Here is a 25,299-nt window from a genome sequence, read left to right as displayed (position 1 = left end):
ATCCCCTTCCTCCTTCTTTCCTGTGGGGTAAGATACCCAATTGAGTGTGTATGTTATTCCCTCCTCAAGTCAAATCCGATGAGAGCAAGATTCACTCATTCCCCCTCACCTGCCCCCTCTTCCCTTCCAATGAAGTGCTTTTTCTTGCCACTTTTATGTGAGATAATTTACCCCATTCTATCTCTCCCTTTCTCCCTCTCTCAATATATTCCCCTCTGATCCCTTAATTTGATTTTATTTTTTTAGATATCCTCCCTTCATATTCAGCTCACCCTGTGCCCTCTGTCTATATATATGTATATGTATATTCCTTTCAGGTACCCTAATACTGAGGTATCATGAATTACACACATCATCTTTCCATGTAGGAATGTAAACAAAACAGTGCAACTTTAGTAAGTCCCTTATGATTTCTCTTTCTTGTTTACTTTTTCATGCTTCTCTTGATTCTTGTGTTTGAAAGTGAAATTTTCTATTCCGCTCTAGTCTTGTCAATGAGAAAGCTTGAAAGTCCTCTATTTTCTTGAAAGTCCATATTTTGCCTTGGAGCATGATACTCAGTTTTGCTGGGTAGGTGATTCTTAGTTTTAATCCTAGCTCCATTGACCTCCAGAATATCATATTCCAAGCCCTTTGATCCCTTAATGTAGAAGCTGCTAGATCTTGGGGTATTCTGATTGTGTTTCCACAATACTCAAATTGTTTCTTTCTGGCTGCTTGCAGTATTTTCTCCTTCATCTGGGAGCTCTGGAATTTGGCAGCAATATTCCTAGGAGTTTTCTTTTTGGGATCTTTTTTAGGAGGCGATCAGTGGATTCTTTCAATTTCTATTTTACCCTCTGGCCCTAGAATATCAGGGCAGTTCTTGATAATTTCTTGAAAGACAATATCTAGGCTCTTTTTTTGATCATGGCTTTCAGGTAGTCCAATAATTTTTAAATCACCTCCCCTGGATCTATTCTCCAGGTCAATGGTTTTTCCAATGAGATATTTCATATTGTCTTCCACTTTTTCATTCTTTCGGTTCTGTTTTATAATATCTTGATTTCTCATAAAGTCACTAGCTTCCACTTGCTCCAATCTAATTTTTAAGGTAGTATTTTCTTCAGTGGTCTTTTGGACCTCCTTTTCCATTTGGCTAATTCTGCCTTTCAAGGCATTCTTCTCCTCATTGGCTTTTTGGAGCTCTTTTGCCATTTGAGTTAGTCTATTTTTTAAGGTGTTATTTTCTTCAGTATTTTTGGGGGGTCTCCTTTAGCAAGTCATTGACTTGTTTTTCATGGTTTTCTCACATCACTCTCATTTTTCTTCCCAATTTTTCCTCTACTTCTCTTACTTGCTTTTCCAACTCCTTTTTGAACTCTTCCATGGCCTGAGACCAATTTATATTTTTCTCGGAGGCCTTTGATGTAGGCTCTTTAACTTTGTTGACTTATTCTGGCTGTATGTTTTGGTCTTCTTTGTTACCAAAAAAAGATTCCAAAGTCTGAGTCTGAATCTGAGTCTGTTTTCTCTGCCTGTTCATGTTCCCAGCAACTACTTGACCCTTGAGTTTTTTGTTGGGGTATGACTGCTTGTAGAGTAGAGAGTACTTTGTCCCAAGCTTGGGGGGCTGTGCTGCTATCTTCAGAGCTACTTCTACACAGCAAGCTCTGCCACACCAGTGCTCCTTCTCCCCCAAGAACTGCCAACCAAGACTGCAGCCCAGATTCAGGCAGGGCAAAGCAGGTTTTGCCTTCCCGCTCTAATCTGATGCTTAATTCCTCCCACCAGGTGGGCCTGGGGCTGGAAGCAACTGCAGCTGTAGCTCTGGAAGCAGCCTCAGAGCTGCACCACCTCACCCCCCCCCTCCCAGGGTGGGGAGGGGGTGGCAGCCAACGTAGAACTCTTTTCATTCTGTCCCAGCAGCTTTTCCCACTAACTTTCTCTGTTGTCTTTGGCATTTGTGGGTTGAGAAGTCTGGTAACTGCCACAGCTCAATGATTCAGGGTGCTAGGGCCTGTTACACCCAGCTCTTGGTCTGGTTGGTCCTAGCCCACACTGGGCTGTACTCCTTTCCGCTCCCAACTCTATGTGATAGACTCTTCCCAGTGACAATCCAGGCTATCCTGTGCCAGAGCCCTGCTTCCCTTTGCTATTCTGTGGGTTCTTCAGCTCTAGAATTTGTTCAGAGCCATTTTTTCAGGTGTTTGGAGGGACCTGGCGGGGAGCTTAAGCAAGTGGCTGCTTTCTGGCTGCCATCTTGGCTCTGCCCCCCAAAATATAATTTTTCAGAAGGAATATTTAAGAAAAAAATAGGATAAGTCTACTGGCTTACTTGGCTTCCTTTAAGTTCCAACTAAAGTCCTATTTTCTACAAGAAGTTCTTCTCAACCACTCTTAATTTTAGTGCTTTCTTCTCTTGTTTCCTCTTTATCCTGTATATAGATTATTTGTACATATTTGTTTGCATGTTGTTTTTCCCATTCGATTGTGAGCTTCTTGAGGGCTGGGACAATCTTTGCACCTGTAGCTCTTAGCACAGTGCCTGGTGCATAGTAGGTGCTTAATAGATATTTATTGACTGACAATAGACAGCAGACTATCTTTACTACAAGAAACCAAATAGAGTTGATAGGGTTTGTGGATTCCCTTATGCTGTAGGTATGCCAAGAAAAAAACTTGGCTTTAGGTACAGTTTGAAAGACAACCAACCTAGATTTATTTGAACTGGAGGTAGCAGAATCCCCAGAATTAGAAGGGTCATTTCATCTAGTCTTGGATGGAAAACCTCCTGTGGGGTGGAACCTGTTGCTTTCCGGGTTTTGTAGGCAGCTCTAATTATTGGGAAGCTTTGCAGTTCCCACAGTTGGTTCCTAGATCTGTGTACTCTGGGACAAATAGTCTTAGGCATGATACTATTTTGGTTTTTGTGCAAACAAAAATATAAGAAGTAAAATTCAACCCTGTTGAAGTGCAGCCATCTTAAATCTCTTTGCCTTCACTTGATTTTGCTCAAGCTAAGTTCAGGGAGTGTGATAATACTCTATATTTGTATTTTGATTTTTTGCATCGCACTTTCACATCCACTATTTCGTTTGCTCCACCCCACAATCTAGTGCAGTAGATTGATACAAATATTATTGTCCCCATTTCAGAGATAAAATCTGAGTCTCAAAAGTGAAATAACTTATTTAGAGTCATCTAGTTATGAAGAATACACCCAGAATTTGAACTTAAGTCCTTTCTGCCATATTCTTAAGATAATTGTAATATAAAGATACATAATACCATTTGTATTGGTACCCCCACGCCACCTTCATCCCCACATTTTAACCTTTTTTTTTCCTTTCTGGCACAGTAATTTAATAGAGATATTTTCTAGAAATATTTTCATATATTGGCATAATCTACCTGATTGTCATTTTTGGTAGCTGCAAATTATCCCATCATAGCAATATGCTGTAGTTTTGGCTATTTCCCTGTTATAGCATATTTGGGTTGTTTCCAGTTTTTCGGTATTACAAATAATGCTACGTTGGCCATTGTTATACGGTTTAGTTCTTATGTTCTTTTAGGTTATTTCCTTCGTGGTGTTTCCAGGAAGGGAATTACTGGATCAAAGGGTGTGAACAGCTTGGTAGGTCTTGTTATTTTCATATTGTTCTCCAGAAAAAAATGGACCAGTTTTCAGTATCTGTAGAAATTCAGGTGTTCCTTTTTCCCCTGGTGGTTCAGCCAACATTGGTTTTATTTTGGCTTATTTTCACACCAGATTAATAGGTGTATAATAAGACCATATATTTGTTTCAGTTTGTATTTAATTTTTGTGAGAATGTGGTTGGATTTCTCCCCTTGATCTACTCACTAGTATCTTTGTTCCCTGACATTTGTGTGGGGTAAGGTGTTTACAAAGCAATTTATTTATTTGATCTTCCCTGTAACCCTGTGCTTACAGGTACCATTAGATATTATTATCCCAGTTTTACAGGTGAGGAACAGAGAAGTTAAGCAGTTTGCTTGTGGTCTCCCAGCTAAGTCAGAGACAGGATGTGAAGCCAGGTCTCTCCAAGTTCAGTGGCTCTTTCCATTACCTCACATCATATTACTTCTCTAAATGGTGAAGTCAGCAAGGATTTATTAAGTGGCTGCTATGTGTCAGGCACTGTGCTTAAGTGCGGAGGATACAAAGAAAAGCAAAGATAGCTTCAGCCCTCAAGGAGCTCACAATCTAATAGGGGAGACAACATACAACAACTATGTCCAGGCAGGCTATATCCTGGATAATTGGAGATAACCTCAGAAGGAAGGCACTACTTACAATAAGGGGAACTAGGAAAGGCTTTTTGGAGAAAGAGGCCTTTTAGTTGTGACTTGAAGGAAGCCAGAAAAACCAGGAGGTGGAGAACAGGAAGAGCATGGGGGACAGCCAGTGAAAAGGCCCAGAGATGGGAGACAGGATTGTCTTGTGTGAGAAACAGCAAAGAGGCCAGTGTTCCTGAATGACAGAGTATGTAGAAGAGAATAAGGGATAAAAACACTGGACACGTCAGAAGGGGCCAGGTTATGAAGGGCTTTAAAAGCCAAACAGCAGATTTTATATCGGATCCTTCTTTGTTCCTATAACCTATTGCTGTTCTGACCTTCAGGTGTTTTTTTTTCTTTCCCATACCTGCTCCTGGGTTGCCTCTCTACATTATCAGCTGAACAGGACATGACAATAGGATTAGATGCAAGTTTCTGTGACAATTCAAGATTTTTTTGTGTGTGCCCTTCCTTTTTTTATTAGAGGGACCCACATTCTCTGTCACCAGTTATTTAATTATTTTTAGTACTTACTTTTGTGTGCTGAAAGGTAAATATAATCCTAAAAACATTCAATAAATAAAAATAAGATGCCTAAAAAAGGCACATGAATTTTAAAAACTTTTAGATTTAAAAGATATGCTTGATAATTTGGAACTTTGCCCAAAGGGTTATAAAAATGTGCATACCTTTTGACCCAGCAATACCACTTCTAGGGCTATATCCCAAAGAAATCATACAAGTGGGAAAAGGACCCATATGTACAAAAATATTTATAGCAGCTCTTTTTGTGGTGGCAAAGAATTGGAAATCAAAGGGATGCTGATCAATTGAGGAATGGCTAAACAAGTTGTGGTATATGAATGTAATGAAATACTGTTGTGCTATAAGAAATGGGAATGACTTCATAATAACCTGGAAAGATCTATATGATATGATGCTGAATGAGAGGAGCAGAACCAGGAGAACATTATACACAATTACAGAAACATGGTATATCTGATCACTAACTTTGATAGACTTGGCTCTTCTCAGCAATGCAAGGTTCTAAGACAACTCCAAAAGACTCATGATGGAAAAAGCGATTCACATCCAGAAAAAGAATTACGGAGTCTGAATGTAGATTGAAGCAAACTATTGGTTCTTTTTTTTGTTTATTTTTGTTTCTGTTTTGTTTCTTCTTTCTCATAGCTCATTCCATTAGTTATAGTTCTTTACAACTTGACTGTTACGAAAATATGTTTAGTGTGAAGGTATATGTAGAACCTATATTGAGAAGAGAGGGAGGGGGAGAAAATTTGAAACTCAAAAACTTGAGGAACTGAATGTTGTAAACTAAAACTAAATTAATTAATAAAAAAGATATGCTTGAACCTTGATCCTCTCTTCTGTAGCAGATATCATTATTATAATCTCTTTTTCTAACAGTAACTTAATTCGCTTTGATATTCTCATCATGTCTTTGTAATTCTCAATTGAGGCGACAATGTCTTAATCTTCTTCCCTCCCATTTACCCAGATAGAGTTTCCTTTGCCCTCATTGGATTAAGCTGACGTTTGTTTGAAAAAAATTTTTTTAGAAGAAGCTGTTGTAGGCAATGTGTTGTTGTAGAAAAGAAGTAAAGGGTATTTTCCAGCAGGGGATATGATACAATCAGGCAATAGCTTATTACATATATCTTTTTTATGTCAATTCCTTGAAAGAAAATAAATTTTACTGTGTTGTCATTTGGCTGGGAAATTATAGTCTGCTATGGTCTTCGCGGTTCTTTAGGACTTAACCATGTAGCTATTAGCAATTTTCATGCTTGAAAGTAAGGGGTTTTTGATACTCTGAAGCCCACTTTGAGACAGAATAAAGGTTCTTAGTCTTGGTTCTGTCATGTGTGACTTTGAATGGGTCACCTTCTCAAAGATTCTGATAAGCTCAAAAGTTCTTTTCATTACTTTGTCTTTCTTGGCTCTAATTACATTAGCTCAGGGTAGTAGGTATATAGTTTCCTGATCATAGAGTCAGAGATTTAAAGTTGGAAGGGAACTCAGAGGCTATCATGTCCAATCCCCTCATTTTACAGCATTAGTACAGTGCCAGGCTCATAGTAGGCACTTAAATGTTTATCGAGGCAGCTAGTTGTGCAGTAGATAGAGCACTTGGCCTGGAATCAGGAAGACCTGAGTTCAAGTTAAGCTTCAGACACTTATTGGCTGTGTGACCTTGGGCTATCAAAGGTTGTTTTGAGGATCAAATGAGGTAATATTTATAAAGTGCTTAGTACTGTACCTGGCATGTAGTGGGCACTATGTAAATGTTTATCCCTAACCGCCTTCATTTACAGACAAATGAGGAAATGGAACTCTAGAGAATTTCACCAAAGTCCCACAGATAATGCATGGCAGAGCTAGAATTTAGTTTTAGTTTTGCGAAGTAAAGATTGAGATAGCATTTTTTTTAAGTTTTTTGAAGTAATCTTGTTTGTTTTGTAGTAATTTGTCTTGTTGAATGGTACTAGGTGTAGTGAATAGAGGCCTGGGTTCGCTGTTGGGAAGACCTAGATTCAGGAACCACTGGTCTCTGACACATACTGGTTGTGTAATACTGGGCAAATCACTTAACTTTTAAATGTCCCAGGCAGCTCTCTAAAATTATAAGTTGCCAAGTAGGTGCCATTTAGCAGTGGCAGAGGGAGTTCCCTCACCAGGAGCTCCTCACACTGGTGAGATCATAGAGCAGTTTTTTAAAAATGTTGTATGTAATCTATGGTTCAGAACCCTTGTGCTTTCATGATCATTTCACCATAGGTCCACATGAAACAATTTTGATGCTGTGGGCTACCCTCAAATTATTAATTGCCTTTGATTTGTATTTCCTCCATTTGGAATTTACTCTGGGAAGCTTGACTATAGCTTGAATGTTGTGCAAGTCCATGATTCACAAATGTGGGTAACAGGGTCCTCAGATCTCCTAGAAGCATTTCAAGATGGTAAATTATTTATTGAGTATCAACTGCCCTTTGTTCACCGCCCCCCCCCCCAAAGAAACATCAGAGGATTCACAATAGCCTATAAACAGTTGGTAACAATTCTTTTCCCTCTTTTTCTCCAGTGAGCCTCACTTTCCATGAGGATCCCTAAAGGCCTTTATTTGTATAGTGCCATTCCTTGGGTTTGGACTCACCTCAGAAGAGAAACTGGTGCTGCTAGGCAGGCAGCTCCTTTCCCATTAGACCTTCATTCTCCAGATATCTCACAGTAATAGTAGAATACAAGGGCCAGGTCTCTTCCCTCCCCAGTTTTGGGAGCCATTTATACAATCTGTTCTGAAATTCTCTGCTCATACTACAAAATTCCAGCCTTCATAGGTGCCTGGCTCTCACACTGAGAGGTTTTACCACTGTCTTTTTTCTAGGAACTCTCAGCCTGGTTTCTGCTGTCTCTTGGGCCATCTCTGTAGCACTTGACCACTTAAGTTTGCCTCTCTATAGTTGCCACATGGTTGTGTGTCTTCCCATCAAGGGCTGGACTTGTTTTGCTTTGCCTCTCAGTCAGTCAACAAGCATATATTAAGTGCTTAATACAAGCCAGGAATTGTGCCAGGCACTGGGAATCCAAAGACAAAAATGGAACTCCCCCCTTTCAAGGAGTTTATCTTTGATGACAGGGAAAACAAAGTGTGCTATAACATACCAAATTAATGCAATAGGTATTTGACAACTGACTGGCATCTTGGGACTTGTAGTTTAGGGACAAGCATATCTCTCAATCCCCAAGAAGGATTTTAGATTATCATGATGTTAGAACCTTAAGGCCGTTTTGAGTGAGTTGTCAGAAACATGAATAGTCAATGGGGACAGCTCACTGAGAGGAAGGAGTAGGGATTACATGAGCTCAGCAGCAATATTGGGGGAGATGATATTTAGTTAAACTAGAAAGAATTGGTGATACAGGGGCAACAAATGGCAAGAGAACCTGAGAGGATACCTAAACCACAACGGAGAAAGGAAAGATCAAGGTGAGCTAGTGGGCCCCATTAGACATCCAAGAACAGGAAACTTAGGCTAAAGCTGTTTTTCTATATTCTTATTTTGCCTCAAATACAAAGAAGTTAAAGCTTAGCTGGACTTCCTAAAAAATTCAGTTTTGGGCAGAGAGTGGAACCTATGTATGAATGTTAGAGATTTTCTTCAATGGGGGCTCTGAGCTATTGTGCTGGTATTAATATCTTTTCTTTACATATATACTCCCTAAAAAAAAAACACAAGGAAGGACCACATAGATGTCAGTCCAATATATTTCCATGAGGGTCCTAAAGTACTTTATTTGCATAGTGCCACCCTTGGATTTGAACTCACCTCAGAAGGGGAACACACTTGGTGTTGCTAGACATGCAGTCCCTTTCCCATTAGACCCTCATTCTCCAGGTATCTCATGGTAATAGTAAAATACAAAGTCCAGATCCCTTCCCTCTGGAATGGGAGAACACTAGCAGCTGAGAGGACTAGGAGGCTCATATCGATCTTCCAAGGTAGCACTTAACCAGAATTCTGAAGAATCATTTTGGAAGAAAGGAAAGAAGGAAGCTGAAAGACCCAAAGATTTGTTAGTTCCTGTGTGTAGACTAGTACAAAGGAGCCAGTCAATTAAGCTAAAATCAGTGAAACCTCTCTTTCCACAGGAAGAAAAATCAAAATTCCAGACAGGTTTCACTGCTCTCTAACTCTTCAAATTGATGTGGAAACTCCTTTAATCAATACTTTTTATTTAAAACATCAAAGTCCATCAAGATAACCTTCAAATAAAACAAAAACTCCAAGCTATTGACAATTTGTTAGAAGAAAAGTATATGCTCACTTTAATAAAATAATAACATTGTCTTATTTTCTTCTGTGTATATTACTGGATTTTGTCACCATTAAATCTCCTGTACATTTGTATTTGTATTCAGTGTATATGTGATCCTTTCTTTTTGTACTCTGCATGACATTTGTAAGTCCTCCCATATTTCTTTGTATCTTTCGTATTGATTAGTTACTCTTGTTAGTCATTGCTCTAAGGACTTCCAAGTTATCCTTGAGGTAGGTAATTTGAGGGGGTCTCAGTGCTTAGCACTTATTAACTAAATGTGGCTTTACTTCAACTTTAATTCTACTTTTTGAATGGGGAGAGAGGACCCAAGTTTACTTCCAAATGTTTTAGTCTCAGTTTGTTAGTGCCTGTGTTCCTTGCTCTGTTAGTTTGAATCATTTGTTTTGTATGTGTAAGGATTAGATTGATTGATTTACTCAATTAAGTCACCATACCCTATTTAAAGTAATAAGACACCTTGCTATCTTAATGAGGTAAGAATAGGTATCAATTAATCAGGCTTTGGTCTAAGTGTGAAAAAACTTGGAACTGGAGTAAAGTTGTTTGTGCTGGAAGTGTTTGCCTAGGTTAAGGAAACTTGGTCACACTCTAGGCAGCTAGGTGATATTATTATTAATACTATTACATTATTAACATTATGTAATCACAGAAATAAGTACACACTTGTAAATACGTAAATCACAAATGTATAAATAAATGAATATATAACAAATTATACAATATTTTTCATATAACACTGGCAATGAGGAGGAGGAGGATGGGTCATCCATAAATTATAAAACTAGCTTGCAGGTGAGCACTGACCCTGGAGGCAGGAAAACTTGAATTCAAATCTAACATCAGACTCTTAATAGCTGTGTGACCCTGGGCAAATCACTTCACTTCTGTCTTCCTCAGTTTCCTAAACTGTGACATGAGGATAATAACCCAGGGTTATTATAAGGATCAATGAGATAATATTTGTAAAGGGCTTACTACAGTGCCTAACACATGGTAAGTTCTTCTTTCCTTCCTTCCTTGCTAGTTTAGATCTAGAGTCTTTCTCGCAGTAAATGGAGTAAATGTAGGGCCCCTGCCTGAGGAGAAATTGCTAGTAGTAGGGTAAGGAGAGGCCTCTAGTTCAGCCTTTCCATTCTCCCCCCAACCATTGGTCAGAGGAGGTCCTTCTGATCTTCAAAGGATCTGGAGGATCTAGACTTCCACCTTTCCATTAATGTCCTAACAGCACCTCTAGATTAGCTGACCGAGGGTCTCCTTTAGGACCTAAGGGCAGACTGGATGTAGACTCATGGCTGTACAAGGAACCCAGAAAAAAAAACCCACCAAATTTCCCCATGCCTAAGGAGAACTTGCCAAGCATGCCACAAAGAGAAGAAAAGCACTTCTAGCAACCAGCTATGAATTGCCTCTTTGTTCCATGTGTTCTCTAACTTGAGCCTACTTTCTCTTGGGCTCTGTATGTTCTGGTTGGAGAATATGACAGACTTTTTTTTAGTGGGGGGCATGTGGCAGTGTGTTTTGTATCAACTCTTGTTCCCCCCTCCCCCATAACAAAATTCTGCTTTCTCTTTTCTTCTATACCTCAAGGTTTGTCAAAAAAGGAGGGGGGATGGAACCTTTTCCTAACTTTAGTTATAAATGCCTCTTACCTTAAGTATATGGCTATATGGCTCATATCTCCTTTTCTGCAATGTTCTACGCTTAGCAGGATCTCAATATAAGGCTGCTCAATGACTTCCAAAAGCAACTCTTTAAAAAAAATTTATTTTTAGCATTGTTTTTTTAAAATTTTGAGTTTTAAATTCTTTCCCTTTCTCACCCTCTTACCTCCTGAGAAGTCAAACAATGTGATATCAGTTATATAACGTGTCCCTAAAGTCTGGACACATAGGCAGTGTGGAGTTATAGCATCAAATTCATGTGGCTCTTGCAAACCACATGAACCTTTGCATTACAAATGATGGAAATCATATTGAAGATGTTATTTGTTAATATTCCAATTAAATAAAATGTTGAAAATTTCATTCATTTCATTTTTTGAAAATGTGCATTTTTGCTGATGTGTCCAGACTTTAGGAACAACCAGTACATGTGAAACTATGCAAAACATATTTCCGTATTAGCCATATTTCAAAAGAAAGTGAGAAAATTATACTTCAGTTTGCACTCTGAATTCATCAGTTCTCTGTGGAGGTGGATAGCTTTATTTCATCATGAGTCCTTTGGAGTTGTCTTGGATCATTGTATTGATCAAAGCAGTCAAGTCTTTCGCATTTGATCATCGTTATAATATTGCTGTTACTGTGCACAGTAATCTCCTGGTTCTTCTCACTTCACTTTGCATCAGTTTATATAGATCTTGCCATGTTTTTCTGAAACCACCCCCTTGTCATTTCCTACAGCACGGCAGTACTGCATCACAATCATATGCCACAACTTGTTCAGCCATTTCCCAATTGATGAGATCTCCTCAGTTTCCAGTTCTTCGCTACCACAAGAAAAGCTGCTATACATATTTTTGTACATATAAGTCCTTTTCCTTTTTCTTTGCTCTCTTTGGGATACAAACCTAGTAGTGCCTTTTCTGAGTCAAAGGGTATAAGCAGTTTTATACCCCTTTGGGCATATTTTCAAATTGTTCTCTAGAATAGTTGGACCAAGTTCACTCTTCCACCAATAGTTCATTAGTGTGCCTATTTCGCCTTGTCCCTTCCAGCATTTGTCATTTCTGATAGGTGTGCGATGGTATCTCAGAGTTGTTTTACTTTGCATTTCTCTAATCAATAGTGATATAGAGAATTTTTTCATATGACTATAGATAGCTTTGATTTCTTCATCTGAAAACTTCCTGTTCATATCCTTTGACTATCAGTTGGGGAATGGCTCTTATTTTTTTTTTTTTGTAAAATTGACTCAATTCTGTACTCAGTATATATTTGAGAAATGAGGCCTTTATCAGAGAAACTTGCTGTAAAATTTTTTTATTACTGCATCGTCTATGGTACCTTTTAGCAAAATGTGGTTTCCCTGATTATCTCTTTTAATTAGGTCTGTTTTTACTTTTGTTTTGTCTGAGATAGTGATTGCTACCCTTGCCTTATTTTAGTTTAGCTGAAGCATATTGGATTCTGCTCTAGCCTTTTATTTTTACTTTGTGTGTGTCTTTCAAGTGTGACTCTAGTAAACAAAATATTGTTGGATTCTGGTTTCTAATCCGTTCTGCTATCCACTTCTCTTTCATGGGTGAGTTCATCCCATTCACTGTAATAGTTATGATTACTAACTGTATATTTCCCTCTAACCCATTATCTTCTGTTTCTTCCTCTGTGTCTCTTTGTATCTTGTCCTTCCTTAAAAGTCTATTTTGCTTTTAACCACTGCCTTCCTTAATCTACCCTTTCTCTAATTATTCTCCTTCACCTTTCTCTAATCCCTTTCCCCTCCTATTTCCCTATCGGGTAAGTTACATTTCTGTACACAACTGAGTGTGTATATATATTCTTCCTTCTTTGAACCAGTTCTGATGACAGTGAGGTTCAAGTATTGCCTGCAACCCCACCCCACATTTTTGACTCTCCGTTGTAAAAGCTCCCGTTCTGCCTCTCCCTTCCCCCTTGTCCCAGTGTATTCCTCTTTCTCACCCCTTCCCTTTTTTTTTAGATCATTCCAACATAATCAAAATTCACCCATGTCTTCTATGTAGACTCCTTTTAACTGCCCTACTAATGATAAGGTTCTTCGAGGTTCAATGAATCACCTTCCCATATAGGAATGTAAATAGTTAACTTTATTGAGTTTACTCTTTCATCTTTACCTTAGCATAAAGCTTTTCTTGAGTCTTGTATTTGTGTGTCAAATTTTCTATTCAGCTCTGGTCTTTGCATCAGGAGTGCTTGCAAGTCTTCTATTTCATTAAATTTTCATTTCTCCCTTGAAGGCTTATACTCAGTTTTGTTGGATAGGTGATTCTTGATTGTAATCCTAGCTCCTTTGCCATCCGGAATATCGTATTCTAAGCCCTCACTCCTTTAATGTGGAAGCCACTGAATCTTGTGTAATCTTGACTGTAACTCCATGATATTTGAATTTTCTTTCTGGCTGCTTACAATAGGTTCTCCTTTATCTGAGAGCTCTGGAATTTGGCTATAATATTCCTGGGAATTTTCATTTTGGGATCTCTTTCAGGAGGGGATTGGTGAATTCTTTCAGTTTCTCTTTTACCCTCTGGTTTTAGGATATCAGGACAGTTTTCCTTGAGAATTTCTTGAAATATGATGTGTGGGCTCTTTTTTTGATCATGACATCCAGGTAGTCAGATAATTCCTAAGTTATCTATCAATCTATTTTCTAGGGTGGTTATTTTTTCCAATGAGATATTTCATATTTTTCTTGTTTTTTCATTCTTTTTACTTTGTTTTATTGTTTCTTGATGTCTCATGGAGTCATTTCCACTTGACCAATTCTAATTCTTAAGGAATTATTTTTTTCAATGAGCTTTTGTACCTCTTTTTCCATGTCGTCTGTTCTGCTTTTTAAGGAATTCCTTTCTTCAGTGAATTTTTGTACCTCTTTTAACCATTAAGCTAATTGTTTTTTAATATGTTATTTTCTTTCCTGTGCCTCTTTTACCAAGCTATTAATTCTTTTTTCATAATTTTCTTGTATCACTCTCATTTCTTTTCCCAATTTTTCCTCTACTACTTTTAGCTTTTTCTTTAAATCTTCCAGGAATTCTTGTTGGGCTTGGGTCCAATTAGGATTTTTCTTTTTGGGCTTTTTTGTTGGGAGTGAGGGGATAGTATTTTCACATTGTTGTCTTCTGAGTTTACGTCTTGGGCTTCCCTATCACTATAGTAGCTTTTTATGGTCAAATTTTATTTTTTGTTTGCTCATTTTCCTAGCATATACTATGGTCTCAGTGGGAGAAGCTTTTGATATCCTTTATTATGTATGAAATGTACCCCCAATGAGCCTCTAGTATGTTCTGATTATCTAGGACAATGCTGCTAGGCTTAGAAATCACCACTGCCAGTAGAATTCTACTTTTTAAATCAGGTACATAATCACTTCCCAGAGGATATATAGCTAGGGTACCTGACAGTATCCTCTTGGTTTCTCTTTTCCTTTATTTTTGTATTCTCATTGGCAGTTTCTCTCCTTCCACAATGGATGTATCTGTCTGAAGCTCTGTTTATCATCTGTACCCATTGACAGTAATTTTGTGTCATCATTCTTTTAGTTGTTTTATAATGTGGTTGGGGGTGGCAGTATAGATAGAAATATGGCTAGACAGAGAAGTAGCCCTTAATGCTATATCTAAGCAAATTTAAATGTGTGTCACAGAGTAGGAAGAGGCTGATACACACCGAATGCACAAGCTAGAATAAAACCAAGATAGTTCTCTTTATACCTAGGTTCAAAATGATATTGAAGGTGGTGTATTTTTATTTTTATTAAACTGTTTAGGAAATGGTTTTCTAATAGAATTAGGGTAATTGGCTCATATCAGTGTAGCATTGTCATTCTTACCTATCTGAATCTAACTCTGGGGTGCCCTTATTGAAAGTCTCCTGGGAATGTATTTTGAAAGAATAAAGGTTCACATCGTGATTGGTTCTGTGCCTGTTGATGTTGCTTCTTCCAGCTTTTTCAAGAAAGCTTCTCTTAAAAGGAACTAAGATTTTGTTTTTAACAACTGATATGCTTTTGGAAGGAGGGTCACATCCAGCATGCTGGGTTGTTGTGAGAATCAGTAAGGCAATAATTGCAAAGTACTTAGCGTAGTACGTGGCATATAGTAAGCACTGTGTAAATCTTAGCTATTGTTAATATTATTATTAGTCTAGAGAATGAGGGCTTGAAATATGGGAAGTTACCAAGTTCCTTATCTAAACTTTATATCTCCCCTAATGTCTAGCTCAGTGCACAGTACACAGCAGATACTCAATAAGTGTTTGAGGAAGGAAGGTAATTAGTCTCTGCTTAGATTGTTAAGGTGTTAATGAAAAAATGGGCTGTAATTTTAATTGCTGAGGAGAAAGTGGGGCGGTGATGGGAAATATCCCTTGGTAGGGGATAGAAAGACAACCATCTGCTCACTCCTCACTTCTTTTATTGTGCAGTCTGGCTGAGATAGTGACAAAATCAAACTGTGTACTAGCCTCTTCCCTTCAAGAAGATACAGATATATGAGTAAAATAAATGAAACTTTTTTTCGTATTTACTTGCTCTCCAGTGCTATTAAGCCTGAGCGGGTCAAAAAGACAAAACACAAGACCAAGTTAAGTGGCTTAGTGCTAATAAATAGAAGTTTACTTGGTGGTGTGAAAAAAGTCTAGAGAACTTAAGTTCTAGTCCCAGATCCAGCACTAATCAGCTGTGTGACTTAACTTCTCTGGATGTTATCTTCTTTTTCTACAAAAGGAGAATGTTGGATTAGGTGTTTGTGAAGGGACCATGAATCTCTGAGGTTTTGAGAAATACCAGTGGGTCAAAGATATGATAGCAATGATCTGCCTTGTTTGTATATTATCAGAGGCAGCTAGGTGGTGCAATGGCGAGAGCATCAGACTTGGTGTGAAGAAATCTGAGTTCAGGTTCGCATCAGACACTTAACTAGTTGGGTGACCCTAAGCAAGTCACTTAATTTCTGCCTTGGTTTTCTTATCTGTAAAATTGGGATTATAGCACCTACCTCCCAAGGTTATTGTGATAATTAAATGAGATAATATTTGTAAAGAACTATATAAAGTGCTAACTATTATTGGTTATTTTTATGATCAGATTGACAACTTTTTAGAACAAAGATCAATTGAATTGGATACAAGAATAAAAATGAGACAATAGATATGGCACAATTAAAACAGTTCTAGCTTAATATTTTTAAACAAGTTGTCGATGCTGAAAAATGGGAAATGGATAAAAGAATATACATAAACAACCACTCTTCCCTTAGGAAGATCAATAAATGAAAATCGCTTGTTACAATAAAGAAGCCAAAAACAAAAACTAAAAAATCCCAAACAATCCCTACGAAACATCAAGGCCGACAAATCCTTGTTCTGCTTGGCAGCAGAAAGATATGCTATTTAAGGATAATACTGGTTTGGAATATAAACTTGCTTGTAAAATCTTTCAAAATAATATATCACCTTAACAATGTCACCTCAGTAGTGAGAAGTGGAGAGAAAAACAAGTTTAAAGAAATCTTGGCAAAAAACACAACTTAATCGCATCATCTCAAGGACAACTACGAAGGAGGGAGGGAAGAGAAAAGGAAGGAGGAAGAGAGGAAGGAAGGAAAAGAGGGAGGGAGGACAGAAAGAAGGAAGGGAGGGAGAAGAGAAGGGAGGAAGGAAGGAAAGAAGAAATAAAGAAAACAAGAACCTAAGTTCTTACTGTGTACCAAGGTACTGTGCAGATCCAATTACAGTCATATGACTGACCATAAATTATAGAAAATATATAATTTCACTTTGCTTACTGTTGACTATGAAAAGCTTTCCTCCAACAGTGCTTTGAATATATCTATAAAAATCGTACCAGGTTCTTTGAAACATGCAATAACAGTTAACTTTGATCCTCTTTTTATTAATTCCAAGTGCACCATAAAACAGGGGGACACATAAGCTTTCCTAAAATGTTTGTCATGAGAACAAAGAATCTTGTTAAGGCATTATACAGCTATTCAATGGTAGACTCTAGATTCAAAACCAGATCTTTTCGCTCAAAGTCTAGTGGTAATTCCACTACATCACAACTTACACTCCATGCTTTGATTCATGCCATATCTTGAACTGAAAATACCTTCTGGTTCCTTTTATAGTAATCTCTGCCCTTTCATCATTGCTGAAAAGCCCACAGATATTTGGAGGCTACTATTCTCCCCCCCCCCCCCTTTTTAAAACTGAATCTCCCTGTCTTGCCCAGGTTGGAAGTGCAGCAGCTATTTGGGAACTATATCTTTTTGTGCATCAGTATGGAAGCTCTGACCTGCTCAGTTTTTCTGACATGGGCCTTCTTTAGGCAGCCTCCTGTCTTTTTCTGCTCCCAGGGATTCACCATATTAGTCCCATTTAAGGTGAATACTCATTGGACTTTAGCCCTAATGTAGCTCAGAACTCCTGAACTCAAGCAACCCATCTGCTTTGACCTCCAGTAACAGGGATTATAGAAGTGTACTAGCATATGTAGTTCCTACTACCTTTAAAAATTTCATTTCTTCTCATGCATCATCCCCAGTTTTGGTTGAACTTAAATGGAGAATAGATGGATTAGAAAAGAGAAAAGGATGAAAGACAAATTGGCTAAAATTGGGTTTTTCATTTCTATTTTGTTCTAACAGTTGTCTATACGAAGCATGAATTCATGCCCATCCCTTCCTTTGTAGTTTCAGATTTGAGCCCAGCAAACCTAATAAGTGGTCTTGTTAAGAGCTTTCTCTACATCTTGTGACTCCCTCATTTTTAGTTGCATTTAAGAACAGTAAGTAATATAGACAGTTACAGAACATCATAAAATTATAGAGCTATAGTTATATATAATAATTATATAAATAATATAATATGTATTAGAGATAATCTAGTACAGCCTCTTCATTTTTATAGATGAAGAAATCGAGGACCAGAGAAGGGAAGTAACTTTACTATATACAGTATATTCTGTCGCTCCAAGCCCCACTCATTCTTCTATTGACTTGTCTTGAAGACATGATCCTTATTTTCTTCAAGCCTTCCCCACTTCCCACTCCTTTATTCTCCTAATCATTTCAGCAGAGAACCTGGCTTCATAATTTACTGAAAAAATAAAGTCTCTTTGCCAAAATCCCCCTTTTCTTCCCCCTTCCACATCTACTTTCTTCTTTTAAAAAAAATCATTTATTTATTTTTAGTTTTCAACATTCACTTCCATAAGATTTTGAGTTTTAAATTTTCTCCTCCTCTCTCCCCTCTGCTCTACCCAAGACAAAATGCAATCTGATATAGACTCTATATATACATTCATATTAAACATACTTTCACATTAATCATGTTGTAAAGTAGAATTAGAACCAATAGGAGGAACCATGAGAAAGAAAAAACGAAACAACAAAAAAAAATAGCAAATAGCGTGCTTCTATCTGCATTCAAACTCCAGAGTTCTTTCTCTGGATGTGTACAGCATTTTCCATCATGAGTCTTTTGGAATCATCTTAGATCCCTGTATTGCTGAGAAGAGCCAAGTCTACCAAAGCTAGTCATTGTACATTGTGACTGTTACAGTGTACAGTATTCTCATGGTTCTGCTCACTTCACTCAGCATCAGTTCATAGGAGTCTTTCCAGGTTTTTCTGAAGTGTACCTGCTCACCATTTCTTATAGCACAATAATATTCCATTACATTCATATACCACTTCACTTTCTTCTTTAGTCTAATCTCTGATGACAAAGAGGTCCTTCTCTTCACCAAGGCTAACCCCTCTACACATACCCTTGGTCATTTCCCTTCCTTTAGCACATAGCCCCCATAATCATCTCCCCTCTTATTCCAGTCTTCAATCTTTCCTTATCTCTTGGCTCATTTTTTGAAGCTTATAAACATACACCACCACCACCACCATCCTTAAAAAAAAAAACAAAAACCAAAAACCAACCTTCACTTGACTCTGCCACGCCCTTTTCCCTTTCACCTCCCTTTCATAGCCAAACTCTCAGAAAAAGCTGTCTGTACATCTGTCTTCCAGCTTCCAGCCTTAGGCTCAACTGAAACTGCTGTCTCCAAAGGAATGGAGGGGGAGGGAGATAGACAGAGTCAGAGAGACCGAGGACTAACTAATTGAACATCTCTTTATCTACTTGTTCCTTCCCTGCTGTGTTCACACATGCCCAAATCTCTCCAATCTTTTTTCTCACCCCTACCCCCACAAAAACCCACCCTTCACTTGACTCTTATCATCCCCCCAAGTAAATATCTGTCTTTCTCTTCCCTTTTACAACCAAACTACTAGAAAAAACTGTCTATACTAGATTAACCTACATTTTCTCATTTTTCAACCCAATGCAATATGGTTTCCGTTCCCTTTACAGAGATTTCTCAGTAAGGTCACCAGTGATGTCATTAATGCTGAATCTAATGGCCTTTCTCACACAACATCCTTCTAAACTTTCTGCAACCTTTGACACCTTCAGATGTGCGGAAATCTCCACCTTCTGGTTCTTTGAGTTTGATTTATTTAGGTACAATTTCTGTATGTTAGCAGAATGAACCTACTACTATTTCAGCCTTCCATATTGATTAATTATCCCAGTGTTTTTTGTTGAAGTTTGGTCTTAATTAGGTATAACTCTGTAATGTACAGAAGGAAGATGACTAGTTGCTTTTTCCACCTGCCATATTTTAATTAAAAATTACCTTTATAGGTAGTGTCTCACCTTTATCGCAGTATTTCTGCTTTACAGAGAACAGGAAAATAACATCTGTTGTTTCTTAGCCAGTAAGCATTCAAACCTACATTAGAGGCTAACACTCTTTTCCTCACTTTTGAACTTAGTAAAATTAGATTATTTCTCGTGCCTATTTTTACATATGTGCTATTTTACATATGCCTATTTTTGCATAGTATATGCTTATGGGGGCTGTTTCCAAGTATAGAAGTATAATGTGGGAGGAAATCTTTTGAGTTAGCTTAAGTTGTACAGAGTATTTTCTGTCTTGTCAGGAGAGAATTAATTTTTTCATACTGGTGTGCCTCGCCTCACCCCAGTTTTGTCTCTTTAGCAGAAATTTTCTGAACCGATGCATCTGCCTAGATTTTTGGTTCCAGGGGCTGGAGAGATAAAGTCTGATTCAGAATTATAGAATTTTAGAACTAGAAAGAAATTTGAGACCCTCCAGGCCCATAGGTTCTCAACCTTAATGATTCCTTTGGCAATTTGGTAAAGCCTATTGACCCCTTTTCAGAATAATGTCTTTAAATACAAGAAATAAAAGGGATTACAAAGGATGCCAACTATTTTGAAGTATTTATAAAAAATGATTTTATTTTTATTATCTTTTTGAAACTGGGTCTCCTATCTCACCCAGACTGGAAGTGCAGTGGCCATTCATGGGTTCATCCCAACTGCTGATAGTTATGGGAGCTTTTACATGCTGTTTCTAACATGGGCTGGTTCACCTGTCCTCAGGCAGCCTCCTAGGCCCAGCTATTGGGGCTCACTAGATTGGTGCCAGTCTTAGTGTAGATGCCTAATTGGTTTTAGCACTACTGCAGCTTAAAACTCAAGTGACCATCCAATATCAGTTTCCCCAGTAGCAGGGATTACAGGCATGAACCGCCATGCCTGGGCAAAATGTTTTAAAAAACAAGTTAATGGACCCAGGTTGAGAACCCCTAGAGAAATCGAGGCTCAAGGAAGGATGACTACCTGCTTGAGATCATACAACTAGTTAGATAAACCTAGGACTAGAATCCAGATCTCTTTTCTAACTTTAGATTCTTGTCTCCTGCCTTATGTTGGAAGTTGCCCCAGAGAATAGTGCTGTATCTTGTCCTCTAAAGTAGATTAGAGAAATCCAGTGAAGCAGGGTGTGGGGGAAGGGGATTACAAGATGGCAGTGACCCAATTAGAATTTGGATTATAACCATTTAAAATGTCTTCTTTTTTTCAGGCTTTGGACGTGGATCGTACAGTTCTTTACAAAATGAAGAAATCGGTGAAAGCAATAAACATCTCTGGATTGGGTGAGCACCTGATGGGATACTTTGTGGCACTGATGACGACTGTATTAGCTCTTTTTCTGTATATCTAAATAACAGGGGAGTTTGATAATTCTTTTTCTTGTAGAATCCAGGTACTACATTTTAATAAAAACAGGCATGAAGAAAAAAATCTAGTTTTGGTACTTCAGCCACATTTATTCTCCTTGCTTCTTGTCTTGCTTCTTGTATCTTGTCCTCTAATGTGCTTATACTCTTTAGTGTTCTTCCCTAGTAATTTCTCACACAAACTGACCGAGACCATGTCTTGTTCGTCTTTGCCTTTCTGGCGTGGCTCACACCATTCCCCGAGCTTGGATCCGTGGATTCAAACTGCTAAAATTAGACGGAACCATTGAGGTCATCTAGCGTAACCTTCCACTTCTTGTACCAGTCATCTATACAATCTTCGACAGTTGTTATCCAGCATTTACTTGAATACTTCCCTTAATGGAACACTTTTTTTAAAAAAATTGGTTGATTAATTTTTAGTTTTTAACATTGACTTTTCCAAGATTTTGAGCTCTAAATTCTTCCCCCCCCCATTCCCTTCCCCTGGAATACTTAATATTCAGCAAAACAGCCAGGTTTATTTTTGGACAATTCCAGACATCCAGAATTGCTGTATAGTTAAAGCAGAAATGAGTGTTATCAGTTGGGGGTGGGAACGAAAAAGGGAAAATTAGAGTGTTGATTTTGATCTGGGGTGGCTCTCTGAAGTAGACAAAATTTATTCTGGGGATTGGAGGATGAGGGGAATTTGGGCTAGTGGCAGGAGAGGCAGATGCCTAGGACATTTGCATACCCACACTTGCCCCAGTTACTGTCACTTAGCCCTTTTGTCACAGTGGACAAGTGCACATTCATTATTACTCTTGGAGGCAGACTTAGCTTGGAGACTTTCAGCTTTGACCCTGTCACTTTGAAATCATGGAATTTTAGAGCTAAAAAGAACCTTAGAGGTGGTCTCGTTTAATAGCTCATTTTACAGATGAGACAACTGAGGTTCGGAGCCATGTTTAATGTTCTATAACTAGTCCGTTAGATAGACCAGAATCGAGGTCTCCTGTCACTTTTGGTCCATTGTTTCATTTGCTGTGCTAATGCAAATTATCGCTGGTTTGATAATTATTGATAGTCTTTCTATAATTATACCTTATAGCATTGTTTATTTTTATCTCTGTTAAATCATCCTGCTAGATTGTAAGGTTCATGGAGCAGGGGCTACATCGTAATTACCCTTCCATCTTTCTCCAATGCTTAGTGCATTCAGTATAGTTATTTATTAAATGGCAGTTGATTGAATTATGAATGATGGCTTATCCACATGGCCAGAAAAGTTTCTCTGATGTCCTTAAGTCAATAAGCATTCATTTATTTAGAATGAGTGAGTAACTGTTTGACTTTTAAAGAAGCAGAATACTGAATTTTGCTGGCAAACAGAACATTTCAAAAATTGTTTTGATACTTGAATGGTTCCATATGTGCTTTACTATGATGTCTTGGGGCTATGAGGTTGGGAGAGTTTTATAGGATCATAACTACAAGAGATATTAGAGATCATCTTCACTTTTTACAGAAAAGGAAACCAAACACCACATAGGTGAAGTGACTTGCTTGGAATCATACAGCTAATAAATGGTAGGGTAGGCATTTGAACCCAGACCTTCTGACTCCAGATCCAGGGCTTTCAGATAGGTCTTAGAAATAATTTTTGTATTGGCTATTTCTATGGTTACTCTTATCATAAATAAAAAGGAAACATTTTAGCTACTTGGATAAAACTTGGCTACGTGACTGCTGTCCCCTGGAGCTCTTGAGAATGGCAAATGTGAATCTCCCAAGGCCCTTTCTGGAAGTCTTAACTTTTAAATAAACAAAGGCTCAGATGTCAGAAAGCTCTCCATTGAGATTCTAACACCAATTTTTCAGTCTCCCCTCAGGTCCCCGAATGCCTTCTGCCATCCTTTGCTTAATGGGGCCATATTCTTACCTTGTTGTTGAGTTGTTTTTACCTCATTTGGGCTTTTCTTGGGGAAGATGCTGGAGTGGTTTGCCATTTCCTTCTCCAGCTCATTTTGCAGATGAAGAAACTGAGACCAACAGGGTTAAGTGACTTGCCTAGGGTCACACAGCTAGTAAGTGTCTAAGGCCGGATTTGAACTCAGATCTTCTTGACTCCAGGCCTGATGCTCTATCTGCTGTGCCACCTAGCTGCCCCTCTAATAATTATTTCTAGTTTTGTAGTTAGACACATTTTGTTGGGCACTTCGTGACTTTTGTTTTTTCTCCAAAACCCAATCCACCCTCAGAGGACAAAGATTTGTCCAAAGATTATGCAAAAGCATGTGTCACCAGCTTAGAAGATTATGATATGTAGCCTCCCATTGTGACTACTTTAAAGGATTTAACACCACTCAGGTGCTTAAGTTCTGGTATGCTTATTACAAAAACAAAAAAAATGAACACTTAATTTGGTAATTTCTCCACCAACATAATAAAAATATAAGAATCTAGACCAAGAAAGTTTAATACTTTCACATAATTTTAAGGGTCAGGAAGGCCCAGAAAAGGGAAATGATTTGGCCCAGGTCACACAGCTAGTTAGGATTACTGCTTTTTAAGAGTTATAAGGGGAAAAAATGAAGCCTGATTATAAAGTAATGACTAGCTGCTCCCAAAAGGAGGAGTCCCAAACTGTTATCTATCATTATAGGGTATCCCCTTCCATGGTGACCATTTTGAAAAAAAAGATAGTATTCATTAGCACATATAAGTTCTCATTTAAAAAAATCAGTCACATTAATTTATAGTTTGATGTATATGTAAAATGCTGCCTTCTTTTACATTTTCTTTTCAGAATAAAATTATGCTTGGCTTTTTAGGACCCTCTGCAGCCTGCAATAATCTCTCCATCCAGTACATTGTTTTATTCAGCAATGAGGAAAGCAAAATTCTCACTGCTTTCCACAGGATCTTCCCCAGCCTGACTCTTCGTCCCCTAAATACAATATGCCAGGTTTGGTTTTTTTTTTTTCCTGCTTGCTTGGGTTTTCCCATGCCATGGGCTCTCTCCAGCCTGGAAATTTCCTCTTTGCCACTAGTCTAAATTCTAGCCATCTTTTAAAATAAACTAGTTAAATATTTATTTAAATTATTAGATTTATTTAAATTGTTTAATATTTGTGCTCAAGTTTGAAACTTCTCTGATTATTTTAGTCCTTATTGTTCTCCTTTTAGTCCTCCTTGAACTGCAGCACCTGTTTTTTAATCACACAATTTCATTCTTTTTTAAAAAAATAAATTTATTTATTTTTAGTTTTTGACATTAACTTCCATAAGATTTTGAGTTCCAAATTTTCTCCCCATCTCTCTCCTCCCCCACCCCAAGACAGCATGTAATTTGATATGGGCTCTACATATATATTCATATTAAATCCATTTTCACATTAATCATGATGTAAAGAAGAATTAGAATCAATGGTAGGAACCATGAGAAAGAGGAAACAAAACAACAAAAGAAAAAGAGAGTGAATAGTATGCCTCCATCTGCATTCAGACTCCAGAGTTCTTTCTCTAGATGTGTATGGTGTTTCCCATCATGAGTCTTTTGGAGTTGTCTTAGATCCTTGCATTGCTGAAAAAAATTAAGTCTATCAAAGTCAGTCATCGTATAAATGCATTTCATTCTTGGTCATATACTATCTTGTATTGTGGTCTAGTGGTTTCATTTGGTAGATCATAAATCTTTGTGGTTGGTGCTGTGTTTTTATCCTTTTTATGTCCCTACCCATCATAGGAACAAGTTTATAACAGATTTTTAATATAAACTTACTGAATAATTTGCAAAGTGTTATTTCTGTAATATAGAGTTTGGGATTTGCTCTTCCAGGATGGGAAAAGTTGTTTTATAATTTTAGGCTAAAATATGGGCTGTCTTGTAAAGGGTTTGAAAACTTAGAATGATTTAAAAACTCTTTCTCAGTGCAGCCCAGAATGTACATTACGAGGATATAACAAGATCCTGCATTCTTTCTTGTGAGAGATGACTTAAAGGAGAGATTTTCAGAAGGATTATTAAGTGTGTGTATATATATATATATATTTTTTTTTTGAAAGACACTTGTGTGAACCAAAAGACTATCAGTATGCCCCATAAGCACTTGTAAAAACAACTATGTTATTTGAACTCTTGTTTCCAAAAAGATGCTAGACATCCCAACCAGATGTATTTTCTAGGAAAAAAAAATGTCTTGGTGGGTTCCAGTTTGCAGAAACAGCTATTGTAATTCTTGTTGAGAAACAGTTTCTATAATATTTTTCCCACCCGTAATAAGCTGCCATCTGTCCTCCTTTCAAAGAAAAATTCCCAGTTGTACATATTTATTTAAAAATGTGTTTAGACAGAAATTTCCCAA

At 37.7% G+C, this 25,299-nt stretch overlaps 1 protein-coding gene across 6 annotated transcripts in view; it reads left to right on the top strand.

Moving 5' to 3' along the window:
• Window positions 1-25,299, top strand: part of ASAP2 (ArfGAP with SH3 domain, ankyrin repeat and PH domain 2) — a 256,386-nt gene that overhangs the window by 67,581 nt on the left and 163,506 nt on the right. For all 6 annotated transcript variants that reach the window (XM_036752234.1, XM_036752235.1, XM_036752232.1 and 3 more), the window contains exon 2: window positions 20,794-20,866. In XM_036752234.1, the coding sequence (XP_036608129.1) occupies window positions 20,794-20,866 (73 nt within the window). The remainder of the gene's footprint in view (window positions 1-20,793; window positions 20,867-25,299) is intronic.

Source organism: Trichosurus vulpecula, chromosome 3 (genome assembly GCF_011100635.1).
Source record: "Trichosurus vulpecula isolate mTriVul1 chromosome 3, mTriVul1.pri, whole genome shotgun sequence".
Classification (NCBI taxonomy): domain Eukaryota; kingdom Metazoa; phylum Chordata; class Mammalia; order Diprotodontia; family Phalangeridae; genus Trichosurus; species Trichosurus vulpecula.
The sequence above is the reverse complement of the archived record's forward strand: the minus strand, read 5'-3'. Positions and strand labels throughout refer to the sequence as shown.